The sequence below is a fragment of the Channa argus genome, chromosome 17 (assembly GCF_033026475.1).
Source record: "Channa argus isolate prfri chromosome 17, Channa argus male v1.0, whole genome shotgun sequence".
In the NCBI taxonomy this organism is placed as follows: domain Eukaryota; kingdom Metazoa; phylum Chordata; class Actinopteri; order Anabantiformes; family Channidae; genus Channa; species Channa argus.
The window spans coordinates 13480264-13498067 of NC_090213.1; the positions used below are offsets into that span (position 1 = coordinate 13480264).

General features: G+C 38.2%; 1 protein-coding gene across 3 annotated transcripts in view; it reads left to right on the forward strand.

Annotated features, from left to right (window-relative positions):
* LOC137102262 (A-kinase anchor protein 7) overlaps window positions 1–13712 on the forward strand; it is a 37427-nt gene extending 23715 nt beyond the window's left edge. Inside the window, exons 10-11 of one of the 3 annotated variants that reach the window (XM_067481571.1) lie at window positions 7267–7302; window positions 10709–13712. In XM_067481571.1, the coding sequence (XP_067337672.1) occupies window positions 7267–7302; window positions 10709–10929 (257 nt within the window). In that variant the 3' untranslated portion in view covers window positions 10930–13712. The remainder of the gene's footprint in view (window positions 1–7266; window positions 7303–10708) is intronic. The other 2 variants (XR_010911215.1, XM_067481572.1) reach the window with 2 other exon arrangements.
* The last annotated feature ends 4092 nt before the right edge of the window (window positions 13713–17804 follow it).

Consider the following 17804-nt stretch of genomic DNA (forward strand, 5'->3'; position numbering starts at 1 on the left):
GCGTGTGCGTAGGTAGATGTGCTCTCTTTTGTGGCACTGTACTAGTAAAGAAAGAAAAATTACACTGGGCTACATGTACACACATTACTCTGTGCTCTAGTTTCTTGCTTCTCTCTGCTTCTCTTCATTCTGTGTTGTTCCCCTACGTGTCCTCTCTCTCTCTTTCTCCCTGCTTGCAGCTGCATTGCTATAAACAGTCAAGCCACTGTGCCCTACTTCTGTGCGCAGAGCGATGGAGGGAGAAGGGGAAACAATGATGCAGGGAACAGAGAAAAAAAATGGGGGCTTAAAGAGAAATTGTGATATTGAGACAAAGTAAGGAGCAAGGAGAGGGAGACGGAACAGAACAAGAGGGGGAGTGTACTGCAGGTCAGATGCTATCCCTGTGATGTAGTGACAGTCACCCTTGTGAGCTCTGTGGGTGTGGGTGTGGGTGTGTGTAAATTATAACATGACCAGCATAACAAGGTTTTGCACAGAAGTGTTAAAAGTCCCTGCAGATTTTAAAAAATCAACAGTGGTCACACAAAAGCCTAGAAGTTGAAGGAAATGTGTTATATGAAACATAAAAAAAAGGAAGGCAATCATACTATTTCTTTTGCAGCTTAGGAAAAGTTGTGAGGAACATTATTTATTACATTTTAAAACCTTCTGTTAGGACTGTCATTTCTGTCAAGGTCGTTTTAACCGCTAAACTTCTTGCTGTACTAAACATTTGAAGAGAAAACTCCTGGGGAAAATAAAGACTTAGACAAGGAAATGTGACTCATCACCATACAGTTGACCTTTTAAATTCCTCATGCTGCTAGTTCCATCTATTTGCAAAATGCAGTACACTTTTGGAGTTGACATGAGGGGACATTGTTAAAATTAACTTCCAGTTCAACAATGTGTGCAAGAATTTCTGCAATTGTAAAGCTACAATGCAAATTTAACTCATAGGTTGTGCCCAGCTATTAAGAGCGTTCAGGAGGCAATATTTAGTTTATATCTTTATAAAATTTGAATAAATGTGAATGCTGTCAACCTTTTTAGCCTCACTCAAAAACCCTTTTATAGAAAATGTTTCTGCACAGCTAGCAGGTTGTTCAGTACGTCTGGGTGTCAGAAGCCTTTGAATTACTCCTCCACACTGAAGTTTTATTGCATTTTTTAAAGTAAGAAATAATTTAAACGTAGGTTAGATACTGTAGCTCTAAATTTAGTTAACACACTGCCACTATAACAACATGGCTAAGTTATGACAAGAAGAATGTGTTTAAATACACTTCTGGAAGCAGAAGTCAGAGCCCTTTTTGCTTGATTGAACAGCTGTTATGAACATCAGCAGTGATCAGCACGATGCTGATGATCAGACAAAGTGACAACTGTGAGTTAAAACAGTATAATTATGCTGTTCCGCCATAAACCTGCATTTAAAGACCAATCACCAAACTGTGATGTAACTAGCAATAGTCTTTTCACTCCCTCACTCTTGCTCTTTGGGAGTTCATGCTGGTTTATAGCACCTCTCTTGTTAAACTCTCCTCATATTACTCCAGTCAGTAGTTCACAGTGGACCAAACATTTGTTTTAAAACAATTATTGGTTTTTTGAATTGTGCCCTATTGCTTACCTGAGCTTTTAAAGCAATGTAAAAAACAGCACCACCAATTTTATAGCATTCGGTTGATTTGTACTTAACCTTTACTCCAACTGCTGTCATAGTTTATTCCCCCCTTCTAATAACAAGTTGCAGGTTGCTTCAAATAAGCAAATGAAGGGTGGATCAGCATCTGGGTAGGCACCTCATGGGCGGTTCACCTTCATTAACAGTGAAGAACAGGAAAGAATTTCTTTCCCTGTAGTTGTCAATCCTTGCAGTCCTCATATGAATGTAACTCTGAGGCACCCAGCGACAGCCCAGCGAGTTGGGTCATGGTCAGGTTCTGATACAGAGGAGAGAGGCAAAGTTGGGTTTATATTACAGCACACATGCCCTGAAGCTGGGCTAGGGGGAAGGAAAGACTATAGGTTTATTTCTGTCAGGATAAGTGGAAAGAGCTCACTGTCTGCTGTTACAAGATTCAGTGAAGAAGAGATGCTCACTTTTTAAAGGCTTTGTCACCCCACTGTTTGATTGTGCCAGTGTCTGACTGGATCACAGCCAGTATCTCTGTTAGGAGACTGTTTAGCCAGACATGATTCAGAACCAGGCCAGACAGTCACCTCTATATGGACATATTCAGCATATATAAAGTTGTAGTGGAACACATTTATGAATTTAGGTAACAAAAATATAACAGTACACTGTTTCCCACATAATGTGTTTACGCTTGGGGGGTGTCAAAGATCCTCAGTGTAAATAGTACAAATATTCATTTCCATGATCTTTGTGTGTATTTATACATTTGCTGCTTACATTAGCCCAGATTATTCTCCATCATTCTCACTCTGTTTTTAGGTTGGTTTTTTTTTGTTAAAACCACTGTATTTTTAAATCATTCTTACACATCCCCCCTCAGTTAGGTACACTTAGCTGAAAATAATTTTAAAATACATTTCTGCATTATAGCCTGCATACCACAACATAGACAAAAACACACTCTAAATAAAATAAATAATAGTCAAGACATTAATCCCTGGTTAAAGTTAATAAAGAATGAAGACTATAGAAATCAAACAGAAAGTCAACCAGAACTTGCTCAACTTTAAAATTTTGTAGTAAACTGTCCTAAATGGTTTTTGTACAGCAGCCTACATACATTCAGCTTGCAGTCAAACATATAGTAATAAATGATCAGCCAACAAGGTGACTGTGATTTTAGTGTAGTCTGACCTCACCTGGGTTCCCTCTGCCTTCATCTCCATTCTGTACATTAGGAGAAGCTCAGCTCCAGCCTTGTTCACACAGAGCAGACAGAGAGTGGTGACCACAGGATGAACACCATCACTACATTTCTGGTCTTCTAATGTCACTCTACTGAGTAATCTGCATCTAGTTAAGTCACTGAAGCTCATGCGCAATTTTTACAAAAACACGCTCTAATTTTTAGTTAGTATACGAGTAAAAGGCTGGCAGTGGTGGTTGCAGATTTGTCTGCAGACATTTTTGTTAAATAGGCGGAGTGAGGGCAGGCATCAACTAATGCTGATTAATTGAAAATGTAATTTGTAAGCCTAATTAATTGGCTGACCACCACTACAGAGACAATTAGTCCAGTGGTTGTTACAGAGTGATACTTCGTAACTCAAACAGACAATCTTTGGCACAGCAGCTGCGTTGTATTTGAATCTGTTTCTCCACTGTGCAGAGCACATTCCCAAAGCTAACTGGGGAAATATTAAAATAATTAGTTTTTCCTTTTTTTTTTTAGACTTGATGGTAATATTGGACTCAGTGGGACAATTTCTGATAGTAAAAAAAGTCATTTTGTTAGGCGTGTGACTCTCGGAAAAATGTATTCAGACTCCCACATTCTGGGCACAACCTGCCTCTCATTGTTCTGGCTCATGTGAGATTTTGTTAGCACTTTTTTGTTTTATTTTTGAATTAAGAAAAAAAGGTGGCAAATTAGATGACATTTTTGCTAGATGTTGCAGAATGATACTTGCATACATCATTGATCTGCAGATATTGAATCCTTCTTTGTCAGTGCAGTGTTCTTGGTGCATGTTTGGGATTGGTGCCTTACTTATTGTACTGTATATCAGTCCTTCTTCAGTCAAAGATCTCAACTCAAGTTTATTGATCTTTGTAACTGCAGCCAAATATTTAATCAACTGGATGAATCTTTATTGAGTGAATTTCTAAGCGCCACATCCCGACGTCATTAATCATGTAAAGTTTTTAAGGAGTGCTCTTGTCTTTGCATTTTGTAATAATTGGCTAACAGTCTACCACATGTTAAATAATAATAATTTATAACTTGAAAATGAGTGATCTGGAATACAGTGTAAATTTTAATGTTTTGGACTGCAGTCAGTATCTTGTGTCCGAGAGAGGCTCTGGTATTTCCTCAGGAAACCATGCCACCATCAGGGCTCTATAAACCCTCCAACCTGCAGCTCCACAGCCCCTAAATAGTTTTGTCTTCTGCTTCTTTTTCAAGATCTGTTCCTCGTAATTTCCCTCCTCCTTCTTCAGCCTTTTCTCTGTCCTCAAATGCACCAGGTTCCTTCTTTTTCTTCGTGCCTTGCTCGTTCAGTTAAGAAAGTCCTCATGTTGCGCAAATATGCTCACCTCCCTCACATCATGCACTGTGTACTGGAGTGTCCCACCTCCTTTTTGCCCCTCTCTGCTCTAACTTCTCTTTTCTTCCTCATTATTAATTGCTTTACCTTCCTCTAATCAAATATACAGTATTCATTTTCTGCCGAAGTCCCTGCTAAACCTTTGGGAAACCTGTAGGTTTAGAGTAAATTAACAGCAGTACCTAGTACATAATAAATAAGGCTGCTGTATCCAGTTACTTTGGGATTATTATGGGTCCTTTTGATGCTTCATGGAGATGTGGTGTAATTGCGTATGGGTTACATCATACGGCTGAAACTGAACATTATAAAGTGCTTCCCTGATCATGGGAAGTACAAAGTGCTCAAAGGAGCTGCCTAAATATTTTTAGTAGACTTCAGCAGAATGTCTGTTCTGTTTGCACCAGTAAGTCAATGAGTCTTTGAAGAAAGTAGCTTCTGCAAGACAAGATAAATAAGTCTGTAAGGATTTTTGATTTAATAGTGTTAAAAGGTTCTTACATAGAAGGCAATTAATCACAGTGGGGCAGTGTCCTAGAGAAGAGGGCAGAGCCAAGGAAAGCAGAGTGGATACGCTGGGAATGAAATCAAACCAAAACAAGCTACACTAGTTGTTACCCGACATTGTACAGGTTCAGCTTGTCAGCTTGCTGACAGCACACAGCAATAATCCCAAACACAGCCTCTGCAGACCAACACCCTTTTAACCTTTCTGCCTATCTGAATGACTACAAAGCAAAAAGATATGTTGAGCAAGTGAGTATTAAAGAACATAAATATAAGTGTACATCCTAGCTGGGAACTAGCTAGCTCCAGTACCCTGAGGTAAATACTAACAAGCTCACAGTAATGCAATTTATGATTAATTTAAATAATCTTATTCCATGTTGACTATTTAAAATGTTCAAATCAAACTTTATTTATATAGCCTACCTTTCAAATCTCAATTTTGTCAGTTGTTTTTACACACTGCACAACAAGGAAATCCTCTGTTCTTAGACCCAGAAATGAAATAAAGTAAAAAAATCCCCCTAAAACACACGATTAATAAAACAAAGAAGCAGTTGGGTGCAAACGTTTGCATCCCCTTAACTTTGAAATAACCTTCAGCAAGTACTAATGTTATTTTCAATAAGTAAAAAAAAAATGGCAACGCAAACTTTTTCACATATCACATCTTTTTTACTCCTTGACCATTTTTGTTACCCTTTATTATGTAAGAAAATTTGCACTGACTAAATGTGCATTACTATGTTAATGTTTAGGAGTAAGTTTGCATTACCCTTTACAAATTGATTACAAAAATAACTTTAGCTGCATGTGCACTATACATTATGTTCATCAAAAAACTTTTTTGAATCTTCTTGCTATCTCAAATAAAGGGATGCAAACATTTGCACCCAACTGTAAATTCCATGTAGTCATACAACATTGCTATGCAGCTGCTAGCATGGCTGAAATTTGAGAAGGCAATGACAAAAACTCCTGTTATGCTATAGTAATGCTGCTAGACTGAAGATTGGACTAATCTCATTTTTACTGCAGGTTTAACTAGAACTACTAATTGGCTTGGTTTGCACCACATGGGCTAAGAGGTTTAGTGTGGCTGTATAAATATTACCATCACAGTGAAAGAGGCAGAGACTGAGTAACCTATAATGGAGAAGAAGAAGGGGATGCACCTCTTTCATTCACTGAAGTGCTTTTGAAGTTTCAATGCTGAAGCTTTTCACATTACTTGCATTTGCTCGTCTTATAATTTAAAAATGATATTTGGAAGCCGGTTTTGACTAAAGAAAAGGTACAATGAGACACGCAGTAAGGGACAAAGATGGAAAGGTTGGGAAACAGAAAAGTCAAACTGATGCTAGAGAAGAGGATACTCAGAGACAAGAGAGTGCAACCTGCCAAAAAATAGATGGAAGTCAGTACAAGTAAACAGTACCTGTGTTGTTAAAAGTTGAAGTGCCTGTCTGGTTCTCATTCCATCACCATGACAACACTGTCACCAAAAAAAAAAGAAAGAAAAAACAGGTGGACCTAAAGAGAGAGGGGTAGAATAGGTAAAAGAAATGTTGAGAAGAGGTTGGAGGAATATTGGTAGATGTGAAGGGAGTTTAAAAGATGAGAGTAGAGGATACAGAAACAGATGAGGGTGTGAGTGAGGACACAAGCTTTAAGACTGTGTGTGAGGAAGTGAGCGTTGGATACTGCTGAATGTGTGTATGTATGACTGAGATAAGTTGAAAAAGACATATTCTTGTGTCCATCAGCCTTATTATGTAACCAGCTTATCTGTGTGTGTGTGTTTGTGTGTTAGCAGGTACAGAGGGCAGCTTTACTGCCTTGACAAAGGCCGTTATATTGTCAAGGCAAGATTGAATGGGCAGATAAAAAGATTTTCCCACAAACTCACACCCCTTTAAACAAACCTTTGACGATGTAGGACCAAGAAGAAGTCCATTTATGTAGGGCCAAAATAACAAGCTAATATTTTCTGGATATTGACAAAGACAGGATGAACTCTTCTGAATATGAAAGGAGATAAAATTAAGGATTTATTCCTATTATGTCATTTATCCTATCATCCTAAAATCATCTTCATTCTCTTGAGTGCTGCTTCATCTGTAACCCACTCAGTTTTTCATCTTTGCATTTCTGCAAAGGAAAATAGAATGTTTTTTTTTCAGTCCCCTCTTTTTTTGGGGGGGTTATTTTTACACTACATATTTGTGGAATAAATTATGCTCTGTTGTCTGGCCATTTGCTTAGTGCCAGAAAGAGCACACCTGCACCCCATTTCTACACTGCAGATTATTTTTGCTTTCATTTTAGTCTTCATGTAGCCCAGGGGTCCAGACTTAATCTTTAAAATCACTGCTCTCGAGCTACAAAAGTATTTCCATCATGTACACAGACAAAGAAGCCTTTATGATTGCTCTTCTTTGTGAGTGTATGAAAGCCACGAGATAAAATATCCAAAATAAGTCTTGTTTTTGTCGTTAATATTTCATTTTTGTGCTTTTGTTGCAGATTTGGCTCAGATTCCGCTCCATGCCAAACGCTTAAGTATGTGTCCTCCTCATGTCATAGACCTACAATCTGAGTTAAGAAGGCTGATTTGAAACCTAATCTACACCCAATTACAAGCTGAAATTGTGCTAAGAACAATCAAAATCAGGATGATTATTGATGTGATTTTCATTGATCTTATTAATTACAAAATATCAATCCAATTGCTTTGTTGCGCAGCTGGATCATGTATGATTTTAGCAATTCTATTTCCAAAAATTGCAAATAAGCATCGACTGATCTGTTACTCAAAGACAATTTCATGAAAAGTGACGCATTTAAGTTAAATACAATTTCTTTTTTGCCTTTATTTTAATGGATATTGCAGAATGAGATAGAAAATGCTAGCAGAGAGAAAAAGACTGTTATGATGCAAACAAGATACCCGGGCTGGGATCAGACTATGGACAATGCAGTTGTTATCAATCAAACAGTATCTCTGCCAGCATTTCCTTTCAGTTGACGCCATAATTCTCATACATAATCATTTCACGTCCCATATCAAGTTAGATTCTATTATCCAAAAGGACTTCTGTCTGGTTTAGAGCAGGAAGTGATTAAGGAGATTGTTCATTAACTGCACTGCCTGGGTGTATGGCCTGCTGTAGTTTCCCTGACTGGTGCTGCACTCTACAATACTAGAATGTATTCGTGACCACCTTTAAACATGATAAACTACTGTAAATAGATTAGCTTATGTCTATGGCCCCAAATGTTTCAAATGCAGCAGTGATTTACTGATATTTGACTTTCACATGATTTGGTCTTTGTATTCCCTCATTCATGCTGTAGAAACATCACACAGTGAGAGGTGTATAAATATATAAATCCTGGAAATGGGTTAACTGTTGCTAAACAGTTTGAGCATGTGTTGAACCCATAAGTCTTTCTCCTGGGCTCTCGTTCTTGCAGGAGTATTAAGCTGTCGTTAAGGTCATGATGTATAACAATGTAAGGATATAGATTCCTGTATGTGGCTGATTTAATTTGGATCCCTTCAAACAAACTATTTTTACCAGGGTGTCTGTATACTGATCAGCCAGAACTTTAAAACCAGTCTACAGCAAGCTGCTTAGCCACTTGACCATGGCCAGCATAACATTTTTGCTACAGTATCTTGTTTGTGAAATCAAGACCCTTCAATCCTCGTGCTACCCAGTCTTGAGTACCTATGACCCCATGGCCTTGGTTTATCCTTTACCAACTTTTGGTAGGTACTGATCATCCCATGCATATCAATATTTAAATCTTCAACCTTCAAACAATCACCCACAAGGAAGCATATAGAGCAATGTGACAAGAATGTTCTTGTGTGTGACCGATGCCTCATTACTGCTACATGGAGATGTCAATAATGAGCAGCAATCACAGGGAGAACATGAGAGAACATGAGCAAGTTAAGATGGCTTAGAGTTTTAAATGACTGTGAACATGATCTGATCATTAGGGCAAAAAGTGCCAGTTTCAATTAGCCCAGAAACAGCCAACACCGTAGGAGTTGAACATTATGGTGTTTGCATTTTACAAGGAATGGTCGATTTAGAATAAATTCAGCCCCAGTTCTGGGTGTAAAAATACCTCATCAAACAGTGGTCAGAGGTGTGAGTCACTCAAAATGACAGGCAGCCCACAGGTAATCTAATAGCATTGAGTACAACAGCACCAGGGCTTCTCAGAAAATTCAATGAACATGGATTAATGTACTACAACAGAACACCATGTTAGCTTCAAATTATTTAGCAAAAAAAAAAAAAATGTAGCTGATGTGAGTACACAGACAGTGTAATTGGGTGAGTGCACATATGCTGCCTGGTTTATGGAAGGGTCTTTGTCTGCTATTAGTGGCATGAATATTTGGCATAAGTATTACAAATAGCAAATGTATCAACAGACACATGGTAGTAAAGGTGAAATGCTCATGACATGACATTGGTCTGTAAAACCTCCACAGAGCATCTGTAATGATTTACTAATCACCCATTCATCATCTTTAACCACTTGGGGTCACAGGGGGCTGAAGCCGATCCCAGCTGTCATGGGGCGAGACCTGGACACGTCTCCAGGGACAACACAAAGAGACACACATAGACAGACAACTATTCACCCTCACATTCATACCTACAGATAATTTAGAGTCGCCAATTAGCTTAACATGCATGTCTTTGGACTATGGGAGGAAACTCAAGCAAGCACGGTCAGAACTTGCAAACTGGTCCAAATTATTAACAATAACACTGGTAAGTAGGACAACGTCTACAGAATGGAAAACGAATGAATAGCTGACAGAAATACATTACTCTTCATCAATGTGATTTTTACTTCTACAAACCACCACTCATCTCACTTCTACATTATGTGCTGTCTGTTTCTGTTCATGAGTGACAGAGGACAACACTGCTTTCAAATATAAAAAAATGTCTGGGCCCAGTGGGAGTTTGTGGTATAATGGATTAGCTTTTAGGGGATTCAGTGTTTGGCCTTAGCACTCAAATGTTGAGCTGGGCATTTGGTGTTTTTCAACCGCTGCAGTATTCTTTGTGTGTGTCAGACTGGCTGGAGGTTTCAGTAATTCCCTGTTACTGTCTTTCTGGACGGTTTAGTGCTATCTGTCCATCCTTGCAGCCTGCCTCCTTAACTTTACTTCTACATGAATTATTGACTTTGTGTCCATCTTATATTTTTTTCTTTCCCCCTCTCACTCTCTGTCTGTCTGCCATTTTCTCTGTAGCACAAGCAGAACCAGCAGTGTGTTAAAAAGCTTTGCTTGTTAAATTAATTCTCTTTTCCGTCACCACAGGAGGTAGATAAAATTCAAAGTTGTGTGGACAGGCTAATAGATGGATGTTTACCTCATCTGTTATTAGCAGCACTGTAACTGTCACATCATTTCTATTGTTGTCTCATCCGGGGCTGTTGTTGCTGGATTCACTCTATGAGGAGCAATTGTATACTCATTTATCATTATCAGATTAATCCTTACTTTTTGTTTCCATTTTGAACATCCTGGAATAAGAATGAAATGGCCCCTGGTATCATAAATCAGCATCACAAGAAGCAGTTCAGAGCTGCAGTAGAATCCATCAAAACGGAATCTAACATACTCAGTCCCAAAAAAACACAAACATTTTAAACTATAATAACACTGGTTAGCACTGCCACTTCACAGCTAGCAGGTCCCCAGTTTTATTCTTGGCCTCCTGGTCCAGGCATTTTTCTAAAGTTTGCATGCTTTTCCTGTGCTTGTGGAGCTTTGAATGCAGATATAGGAATATAAAGTTTGTGTGAACTACTCTTTCAATCATTACTAATGCACAATAATTTAGTGCATCTCTGTGTGTGTGTATGTGCTCATGATTATTTTTTAAAAAACATATTTATAACTAAAAGCTTTTGTTCTCCCCAGGTGGGCGTCGCCGGTCTGAGCCAGACGAAGCAGAACTACTAAGGGTCAGCAGGAGATTAGTTGAGGATGCTGTCAATCGCGCCTTGCAACAATATAAACAGGAAACACTTCAAAATGGAGGAGGGCCTAATGCCACGGCAGCACAGCTCCCTGGAAACACTGAGGAAACGGTCACCAAGACAGACACTACTGCTAATTCCACCAGAGACAACAGGAAGTGACGTCATCTGACTGAGGTAGAAAGACTGAGAAACCAGCCACCCAGGAAACATCAGCTACGCCAGGCTAACCAGGAGGACAGACAGCAAGCCCTGGACACAAAGCCTGAACCAGTCAGCCCAGTTTGCTGACCACCTAACCCAGCTAGCCAAACACGATGGCTGACCCAGTCATGCTAGCTACCTGCCCACCTGACCAAGCTTGACACAGTGCTAGTTAAATATATAATGTAGCCTAAGATCGTTGCAAGGTGACAGCCCGAACAGCCTGGCTAAGCCTGCTAGTTAACTCACTAACTCTGTTGTCCTACATCTAAGAGCGAGGATCCTGACCCTCAATCGTCACTCAGCAGTGGGTCCGTGTTTGCATGTCAAACCCAGAAAACCAATGTCAAGTACTTCTCTAGACACAATAATGCAGTATTCACTGTGATCTTTCACTCACTCACAACCTGCCCTTTTAGAATAAAATGGAAAGTGTTTTGTACCATCAACTGCACTTAAATAGAACTGAATAATTCTGACTAAAACCCTTCTTTCTCCTTCACTAGATTGTGTCATAAAATATTTTACATTAGAATATCTTTTAGAATACAAGTGCTGTCTTCATTGATTACTTATCTGTCGATCCTCTGAAAAGGATGGAGAGCTTGTTTGACTGACAGAGTTGTGGCTTGTTGGATTCTCAAAGTGTGAAATTGAGTGTGTTGGACTTTGGTCTTTATTGTCGTTATTTTGCAGCGAGTCTGGGTTCATAGCATTTTTATTTATCCATTTCAGAAAATTGATCTTTAAACGTCCAACATTTTATTTTACAATTTGCATCAGGTGCATCTCTATTATTCTCCTTAGTTAGTACTTTTTTCGATTCTCAAAGTTTTGCTTAAGTATTTTATATTCCTAATGTAATAAACAGGCGTGTCCTGCTGAGGCTGCACTTAGACAATCATCACATTAATATAAACTTATCACTGAACTCTGAATTAATTTACACAAATGAAGCTGTACCAGCTTTTAAAATCCAAAGCTGAGTCAACAAACACTATGCGAGACACTGCACAGTCTGGTTCTCCGATCAATTTATTTCTAATATTAAAACAAGCAAACACTAACTTGCAGAATATGTCAGGTGGATTGGAGACACTAACTTGGGGAGGCTCAATAATAATATAACACTAATACAACACAATATAAGTTGCCAATAATGCAATTTTACTCAATTTTCACCAAAACCTCTATTAATGAGCCAAGTGCAATTCAATAGTCATGTGGCAATTACTAATAGACGTAGGCATTTATGTAATAACTCAGCTTCCTGCTTAATCGCTTGTTAATGTACTTTTTTGAAATTGATTTCATTCTTTTTCTGTGAAATAATTTAAAACGCACATACCTGTTTGTCATTAAACTCCGTCCATAAATTATTTGCATTAAAGTCTGAAGCACAGACTGGAGCCTGGCTTTTTGAGGCCCATTGTTTATTGGGAGTATTTATGCTAATTTGAGAAGCTTTTACTCAAAAGCATGTACAGCCGAGAACACTAATGTCAGGAAGGTTAACTAAGACAATCACTAGTGTCAGCCGAAAACCCTCTGGCTTCTAATTTAAGTTGAAGTTGAAATTGGCCTTTTGTGTGCTGAGTTTGACACCGCAGCACAAGAAATCCATTAAAACACATGACTGTCAGTGTGGAATTACAAAGCGATTGTCTCTAGGAAAAATGATAAAGAGCCAAAGTTTTCAGCTGACAGCAAGGTCATAATGATGATGATGATGATACAATTATCATAAAAGTGATTTGTTTACTCTGACATTAAATGCATTATTTTATTTACTTCCTGTTAAAGCCTAATAGCTGGTAGTATTTTTTTTTTAAACTGAAAAGATATTTTATTTTGAAATGATGAAAAAGAACATTCAGTTTGTATTTGAATGTGAAAAGAAGCACAATATCATTAATTTCCCTTTTTTATTCTCATTTTCATAGCAGGTAACTTTACATGCTGTTAAATCAAAGCACCTCTGTTCGAAGTGGCCTTTAGTCACAAAAACGAGTTGTTTTTTTTTGTTTGTTTGTTTTTTGTGTTAAGTGCGTAGAGTGACTATATGTAAGTGATACTTTAATCAATATGAATGACCGTGTGATAATGCTTAATTTTGCTGAGAGATTTGCAAAGTGTTAACCTGTGGCTAAATAGCTGGATTCTTTAGTTAATTGTAAAACAAACCCCACCAAAAGACAGAATTCAGGCAATTTGCCAGATTATTATTATTCACTTAATCTCTCTACATGAACAAAGAGACTTGGTTAGCCAGCTTAGATTTTCTGCCGTTTAAGTTTTTTTTTTCCTCAGAGATGAGCTGTCAAATCCACTTAAATCCTGTCACTGTGGGCTTTTGAAACATCAATAACAAACATGAATTCTGTCTTAAGGTGGACTTTGAAAATGTGCTTTTTAATCTTCTGTTGTCACCGGATCCTTAATCTCCTTGAAATCCCCTTTAATATTCAAGTTGTCCTGTTGGCCTCTATGTAGTCTGTTTTTTGAGTGTGTGTGTGTGTTTGTGTGCATGAGTTCACACAGGGTCTGTAGGAGTTTTGATTACAGATTCCCCAGAGAAACTCTTGTCTTTACCAATCATGATGACTCGGAGCTGTGTGTATGAAACCATCTGCACAAATCTGTCTTTCCATTTATCTGACTGAGTGTGTTGTTTGTAATGTGATGTATAGCTTGTTTTGCCATATTTGAACAATAAAACAGGATATAAGATTTGAAATCAATATTCTTCGCTGTTTCTCCTGATGTCAATCTGGTTGTACACGCGCCACAGTGGTTTACAGATTGTGTACACACAGTACAGCCAAAAGAAAAAAGTAATTCCACTGTTTACAATTTCCTGGTCGTCTGCATAAATTGCTCATAAAATGCTATCTGATCTGCGCAACAGTCACAAATATCAACAAACAAAATATTTCTAAGCTAATAGAACACGTCAGTCGCAATCTTTCGTGTCTTTATTGATATTTAGTTGGCTCTAAAACTCAAAGGTGGCCATAATTTATGACTGTATATAAGAAAAGATAATGCACTTTTTTTGTGTGTGTCTTTGTAACAAATTATTTTGAACAGTACCCAAATATTCCAGCACTATTAGTCACAAATGTATTTTGTGATGCAACAGTTAAATGAAAAATGCTGTTTTTTTTAAATATCATAAATGTTAGGGGTAAACAGTACCTTTAATGGTGCAGCCAATTTGTACAGAATAAGGCCAGTACTCACAATGGGGGAGATGTTGAATATGCCATAGTCAAACAATTAATTCCAACAATCATAACAGCAACCAAAGAATATGTTTCTAGTATTTTGCTTTTGAGCATTAACCTTACTGCAGAGTAAATGCTTTCACTTTTTTCTAAATCATTTAACCAATTTTACTGTTAGGCCTTCATGTGTGAATGAGCCTTCTCCTCTTACCAATTAGGGGAAATGGAAAAGTGAATCGAATGAAATTAAGATGTAAGTGGTGAATTTCTACTGCAAATAGACAAAGAGGAGTGGAATGATCAGGGTATATACAGTAATTACATGTTTGCTGATCTACTGATTATTTAGTGCTGTGAACATTCATTTGATAGTGAATTACAGTTGCAATGCTCTCTTCTCCTTGCAGGTCATTACTTTAATACTGGTTCTGGAATTTACAAGTTTAAGTTTCTTAACCTGTTTGTGTGCAAAGGCGATTTCAAATTGTCCAGTTGGACCTCTTCTGCGGGCACCTAATTGACATCTCCCTCTTCTGTTGCACATATCAATGCGAGAAACACAGTGACCATCTCACAGTGTCTGACTTCACCCGGAGCATTTGAATCTCCCCACGCTAAGTAGAGGTGAGTTAATGGTCCTGGAGGAGTGGAAGAACTGTGGGCAATGCCACGACTCCTAATGTAGGTGGACAGCGAGTTAATAAAGTGCAAACATCAAAACAAAAGCACAGAGAACAATCAAGCTTCAGGCCAGCAGCAAAAAGCATCAACTTTCGGTATAATGAGACCTTTGAGAAACAATAACAACCTTCATCCTCCTTCTGCTGACATTTAGGAGGTATAAAAATGAAGTGAGGAAGACCTAAGACTGAACGAATGGTTAGATGCTAAGCCAACAAATACATGTGTCTGTCTTTATCTTTTTCTGTGTCTCCTTCCTTCCTAATATCAGGATCACCTTTAAAATAAGTGGAAGATTTTGTGTGAGTTCTGTGAAACAAGGTCATCAGGGTGTTACTAAAAGGCTCTTTTGTTTCACAGCTTCCCTCAAAGTGAGAATCTGTGGAAAGACACAGAGTAATGCTACATATCTGATACTGTGGTTTAGTCATGAGCTGACCTGTATGTGATACAGTGCTGTGATGGGTGCACACACTGAGCGTGAGTCACAGAATTAATACTTGTAGAGGATTAACAGCTTGCTAACTGTGGCTGTTAAAGGTGTCGGGACTGAGCAAGGCTGGAGAAAGGCTTGACTTGTAGTTGTCCGTCCAACGTGACTGACGTGGTCTCAGGATAGATAGCACTATCTTGTCCTTTTGGAGTTTGGTCTCCAGCCAACGCCCATGTTTACAGCCGTCTCTAAACCCCGTCACATCTTTTGGTTAATGTCGACTCCTGTTGTGCTGCATTTGTGGCACTTGGGAGAATTAACAGACACTTTGCTAAATATGTTTTCGTCATTAGTTTGTCTCTTATCTGAAAAGCAGCATATTGTAAAAACCGTTGTGACATTTAGCAGGCAGCTCCTGTAAACCTCAGTCCAAGACACATTTGATGAGACAGGGGGTGAAACCATGCAGATAAGACATTATCCCAATGTCCCAGGTGTATGTGGTAAAGGCTGATAAATCTATTTAAGCATTAATTAATTTTTCTATATTCATTATCGGCCCCGGGATAGACTGCCAATCTGTCCGAGCTGTACCCCACCTTTCACCCAGTGACAGTTGGGATAGGCTCTAGTCGCCTGTGTCTCTGAACAGGACGATTGGTTTCAGATAATGGACTGGTGGAATAATGGATATTGGAATTTTCATGGTTGATATTGTTACTCCGGTATGTGTCAAATGTTAATCACTACAGAAACATAATTAGTTGTTAGCCCTTCAAACCTGCTGCATGTTGATGAAGCTCAAGACCTTTTTTTCAGAGAGAAACTGTGAATGAGAGAACTGAGCTTCATCTTATTCCATGGCCAACACAAGCGAATAGATTCTCCATTATATCTCTATGTGGTTTCTGGTACTATAGGTTTTTTAGGTTTTTTTTTGTGACATGCAGTTTTGATTTGAGAAATTAAGTGCTGTCACTCATACTTGAAGCACCTTTAATTGGTAAACAATGTGATATTTAGACAGCACAACTCATTTCTTTAAATGTGTTTGCTTACAAAAATTAAAGCACGAATAAGGTCTCTGTACACCTGAGTGTGACAGGTGCACTGAAGGAAAACATTAACCAATGAAAAAAACCATAAACTCTCTCGCTTAGAGTGCAATATTTATTATTCCACAACATTTCAGTTTTGGACCTTCATCAGGTGTATAAATAGGACATAATATCTTTCCATCTGTACACCCCACAATAAACTAAAATTATCCAATCACAGATTGCGGTTCATGTTTCTTGCTTTTTCAGTGTCAGTGGAAGCAGGCACTGACATGACAGCTGATAGTCCAGCTTGAATTCAAAAACACAACCACTAAAAAGCAAAAACATTATTTTATTTAAAGTTAACACAAGTCTACTGTGATTAGCTGTTTAAAATTAATCCAACTAATGTGAGTATTCCTTCTGGGAACCTTCTGGGATATTAAAAATAAAAGTAACTAATGTCCATATACCTTTTTGCATTTGATGTGTTCCACAGTTTGTTTGTTAGTGTGTGTGTGTGTTTGCTCTCTGAAGCCCACAGGGTTGTTCTTTGCTTTAGTGGGAAAATATCCTTCTTTTCTTCCCTTTTTACCGTGTTCGTCTTCGTCTATTTTAGTCTCCATACAAGGCACTATCTTACAGAGCATTTGTGAAAATAAGTGTGTGCCTATGGAATGAGCACAAATGGGTTTTTTTTAATAAAGTGAGTAAGTAAGTAGGGCCTGTATTCTGTATATGTCTGTTCGACCATCTTACTATCCCCCATGCAAATCTCACTTTGGCATATAATTAAATACAAAACCTGCTATTTCAATCAGCAGCATACACAGTGAGCGCCAACTGCACACAATACACACTCATACATGCTGGAATAATAAGAATACCATTTTGAAAATAGAAACTATCTCACTAAGGCTGTGGGCCGAAAACTGGCAAATATCACAATATTCAGTTTAGGAAGGGGAGAGAGAGAGACAGACAGGGATTATTTTGTGATAAAGTGTGTTGGCTGCAAGGTGACTCAAACCTGACTGGAATATGAACAAGTACCCGTCACATACCCTCCTCAACCCCTCTCCCAAGTTGCTCTACCACACACAGATACACAGATTGTGTTAAGAAGAATGATACACTCATACTTCAAGCAAAGTGCAAATACAAACTCTTTTTCTACTCTAGAAGGAAAAGTAAAACAGTTTGACTAAATGATGTGTTTAGCTGCTCAGCTGCATTTTGTTTTATTCATTTGAATGTGAAAAGTAACTTGTAACAAGCATTCTCACATAAATGTACTGGAGTAAAAGTACAATATTTGCCTCTGAATGCTGAATTTGGAGTATCACATTTCTATAAAAAATAGAAATACTCAAGTAAAATGAAAAGAAGTACAGTAATAAAATCAATGTACATAGTTACTTTCCACCACTGCCTATACCACTGCATAGTACA